Below are 7,940 nucleotides of genomic sequence, written 5' to 3' on the forward strand. Positions count from 1 at the left end.
TGTTAAAAGAGAAAAATGCTGTTACCTCAGTAAAGTGCTATTTAAAGCTTTCAAGGAAATTCACAGATGTAAACGTTCCTCAAGTTTTAGTGTTGCAGGCAACATGCTAGTTTTGCTACTTATGTTACCTTTGAGGCACCTTTTTTCAGGATTTCTCACTAAATTGTTTTAAGTCAGTACCTGGAGACATATGCTAAGAGGACCTAGTAAGAAAAAAGCAACCTTAGCTCTAGAGCCCCAAAGGGGTGATATGAAAGTACAAAACCTTCTGCAAATTGTTGTTAGGCTGCCATTAAGCTTTTCAAAGGCAAATAGGATGTAATGACCTGTAGATTAATTTTCTTGCAAAGACCTGGGATATCATAACAGAGCTGGGTGTTGGGTAGGAATCCTCCCACTTCTAGATGGAAGTCAGATGCTCAGGGATTTTGCTAGGATGAAGGCTTGGGAGGCATAAGGCTTTACAGCTGAGGCTGAGCTAGCTCCCTGGGAGCATAGCGCTGGCAGGGTTGTTGAGGGTGAGCTGCCCCTCATAGTCAAGGTTGTGCTATGTCCTGATTCACCTCCCTGTGGAATCTGGAGGCTGAGGCAATTGGCCTAGGGTCTCCCATAAGCCTAGGATTCGGAAGCCTCACAGCCTACCCAGGAACAGACACGTGAAGTAGAGTGTGTGGAATCTCAGACCTTCAATCTTGGGGGCATTGTAGCATCATTCCCTGGATACAGTACCGCCGTATCTCCACTCCCTGGATGCAGTACCACAGTCTGCATATTTACAATTCTCCAGGCAAGTGTACATGCTGAACCTGTAAGAAAATCAGAAACACATCTGGCCCCACCCCACCACCTGCTGCAGATTTCTGTTTAAAATTTGAAGTCTTGACTATAACCAAATTTAACTGTGCCTAGAAATCTGAAATCTAGAAATTCTCGAGTCAGTTTATCCACAATTAAGAGCCACAGGGTGGCTTTGCAACTCTACCTTGATTCTCAAGACTTCTGCCCACGCTGAATGGGGTCAGAAAACCAAGGTGCTGTATTCCTGGTGACTGTGTCCTCTATTTCTAACCAGGGGAAAAGGTCAAGGAACTAACAAAATAACAAATAGCTCATTCTTGAACTATGCTTCCTCCATTCAGCATTAATGCCAACAGATGTTCTGTGGCTGTTTTTCTATACCCTACTTTCAGAATTGGAGTAAAAAGATAACATGCCTTAATTTGTATGTATAAAATGGCACTACTGTGGAATTGTGCACTTTAAGCTTATATAATTTTAACAGTTAATTTTTTATTAGAAGTTACTAAACAATTACTGAGGTTTCAGGGATTAAAAAAAAGTTTCACTCCATTTCTGATAAATTATCTAAAGCTAATACCTTATGTAAAACTAAAACTTTATGCAAAACTAAAACCCTTATGTCAGAAGGGTTTTAGTTTCTATCACCATTAAATTTAGAAAATGTAACCTGGAGATCACAAAGAACTCCATACTCACTGGATAGAGGAGCTCTAGGTGATGTGTGCAAATGGTTCCCTAGTCTGGGTATCTCTGAAATTTCCTCAGATAGAAACTCACCTGTTCTCACTAGCCATAAAAGGGCTTCTTACGTTTTCTACAAATGTGTCAGTTCTCTGTCTCACTGGGCCTGAGGATGGAAATCACAGCATTTCCAAAAAACTAAATTTAAATCATTAACATCCAGTGGTCCACCATGATACTGTGACATTAAATGGCAGGGGAATATTATCTGAGGTTTGCATCTGAACTAGAATTTATATTGTTACCACATAATGCATTACTTTCTTATATGCACAAACTCATACCAAAAAATCAAATCTATGTACTTTTTAATATAATTAAGGTCCCAGATTCATTTTTAGAACCATGACTATTCAGTGCAGTTAACAAAGCGGGCCTATGGAAGATATTTGTATTTAGTGGACAGAATTGAGTCTCTGATTTGCTTTAAATTGAAAGTAAACAGCTACTAGCAGAATGGAGTTTGAACACATTTGTGTTGATTAACTACTTGTTCTGACCTTTAGATTGCAGTTCTAAGCAAAGCTTTAAATAGGACAACTGGGTTACACTCTTACCCTTGCGTATACAAAACATCCTTCTTGTGTCCTTCAAATTTGCACACACTCTCATACTTTAATTTACATCCTAATGAAGATTACTTGGAAGTACCTGCAATCCCTGCTGTTACTCCCTACAACTTTCATTTTGCGCTTTGGTTTCCATGCCTTCCCTAGAAAAGACTTTATAGCCTAAAATGTACTGCAAAATGTCACATCTGCAGTGTTAGCATTTTTGAAACCCGGTTTTACTATGGCCTCTGCTAAACTTTGCGAGGGCTTTGTTCCACACGGCCCCTGCTCTAGCTTTCCCTCTTGGTTGTGGAGACACTTATCCTCCTCTTCAGTTAATGAGTTTCACCTAGTCTAGCCGTTTGTATTTTTATAAAGGATCTGTGAAGCACCAACTGCAAAAGAAGGAAAAGGCTTTTGCTGTGCATTAATCAGAAAGTGGAATTCTATAGTAAAAAACATTTCTTTTAATGCTTCAGGAATCGAACCTTTTCCTAACATCAGGACACGCTCAGTAAGTCTCTGGGTGTACAATCTTAAGCCCTCTGCAGCAATTACCTCAAGCTTGGGGTTTTTTACTACTTAAGAAATGCTGAATGGAAAAAGATATGGCTACAGTACATATATTTTTCAGAAAATAGTAAATGGGAAAAGATTGTTTGCTTCTGGTGACATTATTTCCAGTAGCGTTCATTTAATTTGAAGGATTCTTTGTCTGGAAATAAGCTACGTGTGTGTGTGTATGTGTGTGTGTGTGTGTGTGTGTGTGTGTGTGTGTAACTGTTATAGGCTTATTTTCCTTAAGGGTACCACTGCATGCCCACGGACCATAAAGCTATTGTTGTTTTTGTAAGGGTTGGTCTGTTTAAAAAATTATTGCAAATGGAGTGAAGTTTTAAAATATTTTCTAGAGGTAGTGTAGTCAAACAGATGAAAACAAAGCACTCTGAACTCTAACACATCAGTAATAGCTTTACCAGCAAAAATTAACACTGATTTCTGAAGTCAATCTACTAGTAATGCAAAAGCTCCACCTGGGAGATTTTTCTCTATGTATCACACCATTTTAGGCTATTCTGTCTAAGATTATATTAAATACCCTTAACATTAAATCTCAATTCTCCAAAAATGCACAACGGTGGTTTGATAAAAGACAATCTCTTTGCTCCATGCCCCCTCCCTTTTCTTGCCTTGAAAGGAACTGGAGTTAATTTAAAAGAGAGAGAGAATTTATAAAATAAAATTTGGAGAAAGTACAAGTTTGACTTCTATGTACTTTTCTATGCACTTTGAATTTTCCAGAAAAATGTTCAAACCATGAGAGGAAACAAAATTTGTTCTAAAAAAATGGAAATGCAGAAGAGGTTTGGTATCTCTGGTGAGCATCTGTTTTGATTATTTGAAAGCATGTTTTGCTCATATTATTTCTTTACCTTCCATTAGTCCTATAAGTTCACACTGTTAGGTCAGCCCTATTCCCTCCAATATGACTATTCTAATGAGTAAAAGAGCTGTGTTGCCATACTCTGCCAAAAGGAAAAAAAAAATCCCTTCAGCACTTACAAAGAAACGACCTCTTGACTTTTAGAAAAAGTACTTAAGGCCTTTTAAAGTTATATTTAAATATCCATTTGAAATACTGAAAATATTACTTGGCATATTACAGAGTAAATACATTTATTTATACAATAAAACACCGATAAAATTGGTGCAACTCCTACTACATTCTAAATATGATGGAAACGTATAATTATCTTACTTTTTCTGTATATTTCGATAACAATTCAATAAATCACCTTATTCTTTTTTACTTGCTTTGAAGTAGATTGGTGGTAATATTGTTAGTTTTACTTGTTTGCTCTAGTACTTTGCCGAGGAGTCCAAATTCAGTTAAAAATACTTTTAAGATAATAAACACCGTGTTTATAGAAGAAACGGGTATATTTATCAGCTGATTTGGAAAGGTCAGGTCTATATAAAAAGTATTTTATAACCCTTTTTAAAAATAATGAGCTGCAACTTGGGGTGTGGTCGGAGTGGGGGTTGTGCTCTTCTAGGATAATATGCAATTATTTGCTTGCTTAATAATGAACAAACTATTTTAAAATCAGCATTTAAATGTAAAAACGGTAACGATCCATTAGTATTTCTATTCTTTTTATTCCGTTTCTCTATTTTACCCAAATGGCAGTTATTCCTCAGCAATCATGTTGCTGTGTATATGATCCACTTTGGGCTACAATTCAGTTTACTTTCAATCAAGCATTAACGAAATTGCACTTCGGGGAGGGGCTTTGCAAATTAATCTCCCAAAATAAATTCCACTTCAAGGATTCATCGTAAAAGCTGGTTGATTTATAGAGATACAAACACCAACAAAGTTTCCGACTTCTAAAACTCTGAGAGCTTTGGTTAGGAACGTGGTGAATGTGTATTCCATCAGTCAGTTCTTCTGCATAACTTAGGAACTTCTGAAAGAAGGGAAATCACCACCTCAAAGTGTGGTGTCACATTATTCGGTCCAGGGCTGCCGCCTTCTCCCACCCCCAGTAAAGAGGTTCAGAGCAGCCTGACCCTCTCCGCGACTCATTCGTTCTTATCTCCATGCACTAAAGGGTCAGCTTCTGTACATCTCCCCCATCGGTTCTTGCATTTTTTTGGCGGATCCTGCGAGTCGCAGGCAGACCCTCGGGGCTCATCACCACGTTCTGCCATAGAGGAGGTTGGCGCCGAGCACGCCTCCGCCATAGTCCCCGGTGGCCGCGTCCAGGGCCGCTAAGCCGCCCCCGGGACCATGCAGAGCAGGCGGGCTGGGCGACAGCTCCTCGAGCTCTGGCGCCGGCGTCGGGGCCTGCGGCTGCTGGCCGCCCTGGCCAGGCGTCGGGGTGCCCGCGCCGTTCTGGCACGGCTTGCCGTCCTTCACCAGCACCGGTACCGCCACGCGGCGCGGTGACGGCGGAGGCGGAGGCGCTGGGGGGCCCAGGCCGCCCTCCTGTTGCAGCTGCTGTGCCGCCTTGTCCTTGGCCTGTCTCTTCATCTTGTAGCGATGGTTCTGGAACCAGATCTTGACCTGCGTGGGCGTCAGGTGGATCATGCTGGCCAGGTGCTCGCGCTCGGGCGCCGACAGGTACTTCTGCTGCTTGAAGCGCCGCTCCAGCTCGTAGACCTGCGCTTGCGAGAAGAGCACTCGGCGCTTCCTTCGCGGCGCGGCCGCGTGCAGCGGCGCCAGCGACTTGGCGGCGTCCGCGATGCCGGTCAGCGAGCCCATGCCGGCCACGTTCACGCCCGCCGACGGCCCCATGAACCTGGAGACTGGGGAGGGGGCCCAAGAAGGACGGCCGGTGAGCCCCGGGCCTGCGAGAACCGCTCCCGCCGTCGCCCGCTCGCTTTAAGTGACGGCACGGGGCCCCCGACTTGGTCGCGGGACCCCGCGAGCGCCGCGTCCCGAACTCCACTCCCTCCAGGCGCCCAGGGGCCCGGCACCACCCGCGCGCCCCAGGGGGCTCCCAAGACACCCCGCGCGTCCCAGGCCGCCCCGCGCGTCCCAAGCCTTGACCCAGAACCCCCCACGAGCCCTAGGCCGCGTCCCAGGACCCCCCGCGCGTCGACCCTCGGGCGCCGCTGACTAGAACGCCAGCACCCTCGCGCCCCGGCTGTGGCGGGAAAAGCCCGCGCCGCCAGCCTGCCCTCAGTCCCGCGCTTCTGGCCCCGCTCACTTGACGAGTAGCGCGGGTCCGTGTTGGCGCCGTACCAGCCGGTGGCCGCGGCCGCCGCGCCGCCCCGCATGCCGTCCGTGTAGGCGGGCAGCTCACCCATGTTGCCCAGGCCGCCGTTGCAGTAGCTGCCCATGGCGCTGTGCGGGAACTGCGAGACCCCGGGAGGCATGTGGTAGGTGGCGGCCGCCGCCGCCGCTGCCGCCGCTGCCGCCGCCGCCGCCGCCGCGTTGTGTCCGGCCATGGCGTGGGGCGGCTGCATGCCCGCCACGGCCGCCGCCTGCGAGGAGGGGCCAGTCGGTGGCGCGCGGTAGGCGGCGGCCCCCAGGGGCGCCCCCAGGCCAGGCGGCGCGCCGTCCATGACGCCGCCGAACTTCTTGTAGGTCTCCTCGATGGGGCTCAGGATGTCGGACACGGAGAAGGGCGTCGTGTGCTTGGGGCTCAACGACATGGCTCGGCGGACGGCCAGGTAGGGGGGCCCGGGGCGGGCGCGGGCGGGACGCGGCGGCCGCTCGTCGCCGCCACTTCGGCCCGGCGGCAGCGCCAGTGGAGAGCTGTCCGCGGCGCGGCGAGCCCCCGGGCTGCGGGATCTCGGGTTTATTTTAGTCCAGCGCCAGGTTTACGACAGACTCGGGGGGCGGAGCAACATCCCCAACGAGCAAACAATGGTCATTGACATCTTTTTCTCTCACCCCCCTTCCCCATAACGGAGGCAAAAAAGGTAAAGGGCCAGTTGGGTGTTTCTTGAAAAGATTACCCCCCTTTCTTATCTCCATCCTTCGTGCTTCTAGTCGGGTTACCTTTAGCCCTGGAGAAATAAAAAACTCTTGAGGCTGCTGAAAGACCCACGCTTGTTTCATGCAGACTGTGAGTTTTCCTAAAGTGACTTTGTGGCAAAGTTCAGTATAACGTCGAGGGTGGGTGGAGGGGAGGACAAACAGCTGTTAAGTTTGGGAGGGGGATGTTTTGCAGGGCTCACCTCCTTTCTAGCTACCAGCCCCTCACTGGCTCCATCATCTAAAGTGTTAAAAAAAAAAGGCTCTTGGGTCCCACCATAAGAGCACATAAAGAGGAGAGGTACAATGACCGTCCTCTGCCATTGTAGGGCTCTCTAATTTATGCATCGTTAGATCCTTTAAAGCATCATTTTGTAGGCAACCTAACGGACACTTCCAAATTAGCACAAAGTATCCAAATCCAAAGGAGAGGGACAACACACAGAGAGACAGAGATGCTGACTTGTAAGTATGCTGTTCCTACTCTCAGGGTAGAAACTGAACAAGACAAAATGTCTTTGCTAAAAACGTTTCATATTTAATTTGCACCTTCATTACCGCTATCTTTTCTTTGTCCCCATCCCCAGAATATGATTTACCCTTATATGAGAGGGGGAGGAAAAGAGAAAGAGAGAGAGGAAGGGCAGGGGGAGGGGAAGGAGGAGGGAGGGAGAGGAAGGAAGGGAGGAAGGGAGAGAGAAAGAGAAATTTCAAGTATGTTTAGTTGTTTGTAATGGATCTTTTTGGTGGTGCTGGGAAAATAACCTGTTTAAGGAGTATCAACGTTGATGTGGATGCAGAAAGCAGGTTAAAACAGCAGCTCCTCTTGAAAAAATGCAAACCCATAAGCTGATTTTTAAAAAACTGTCATCTCTTGGTATACAAATGTTCCCGCATGACAAAGAACTTACACTTTATGAACTTACAGTAAGTGCTGAACAAGACAAAAGACAAAGAAGTGCACAGGTACCAGTAAAATGGGAAAACATCTGGATGAGTGGGAAACAAAGACACATTTTAAAAGTTTTCCTGGAAACTGGAGTAGAAGAACGAAAAGTGTTATGCAAGATTTTATTGTGTCTAAAAACAAAAGAGTAACCACCAAAGTTTAACCTGGCAGCACATGCTTTGAACAGCCTGAACAGTATTGAACAATCTGAACAGTTAGGCATTATCTTTTTTTGGTTTCAGTCCTGTGGTTTGAATGTCCTGGGTGGTTTTGTCTTATTATTTTAACTAAAAAACTGTATTCATTTCAGTGTACTTTTACAAAAAAAAAAATCTGCCTTTTGTAGGGAGAAAAAGACCATATGATCACTTGTGCAAAGAGGATAACAATCAGAATAGTGGTTAATATT

The 7,940-nt window shown here is 46.1% G+C and overlaps 1 protein-coding gene across 1 annotated transcript; it reads right to left on the reverse strand.

The window, feature by feature from the left end:
* Positions 1 to 4,791: 4,791 nt before the first annotated feature.
* On the reverse strand, positions 4,792 to 6,269 carry Nkx2-4 (NK2 homeobox 4). Its single transcript, XM_052181506.1, has 2 exons — positions 5,810 to 6,269; positions 4,792 to 5,405 (listed from the first exon to the last, which is right to left on the reverse strand). Exons 1-2 carry the CDS (start codon positions 6,255 to 6,257, stop codon positions 4,792 to 4,794), a joined length of 1,062 nt encoding a protein of 353 aa, XP_052037466.1. The 5' UTR covers positions 6,258 to 6,269.
* Positions 6,270 to 7,940: the final 1,671 nt, after the last annotated feature.

Source organism: Apodemus sylvaticus, chromosome 5 (genome assembly GCF_947179515.1).
Source record: "Apodemus sylvaticus chromosome 5, mApoSyl1.1, whole genome shotgun sequence".
Lineage (NCBI taxonomy): Eukaryota > Metazoa > Chordata > Mammalia > Rodentia > Muridae > Apodemus > Apodemus sylvaticus.

Excerpts from the sequence above, each read along its gene's own strand:
- Nkx2-4 (XM_052181506.1), bottom strand. The coding sequence starts at position 6,257 with ATGTCGTTGAGCCCCAAGCACACGACGCCCTTCTCCGTGTCCGACATC. Across the intron at positions 5,406-5,809 it reads GGACCCGCGCTACTCGTCAA|TCTCCAGGTTCATGGGGCCG; the intron begins GTGAGCGGGGCC and ends CCCCCTCCCCAG.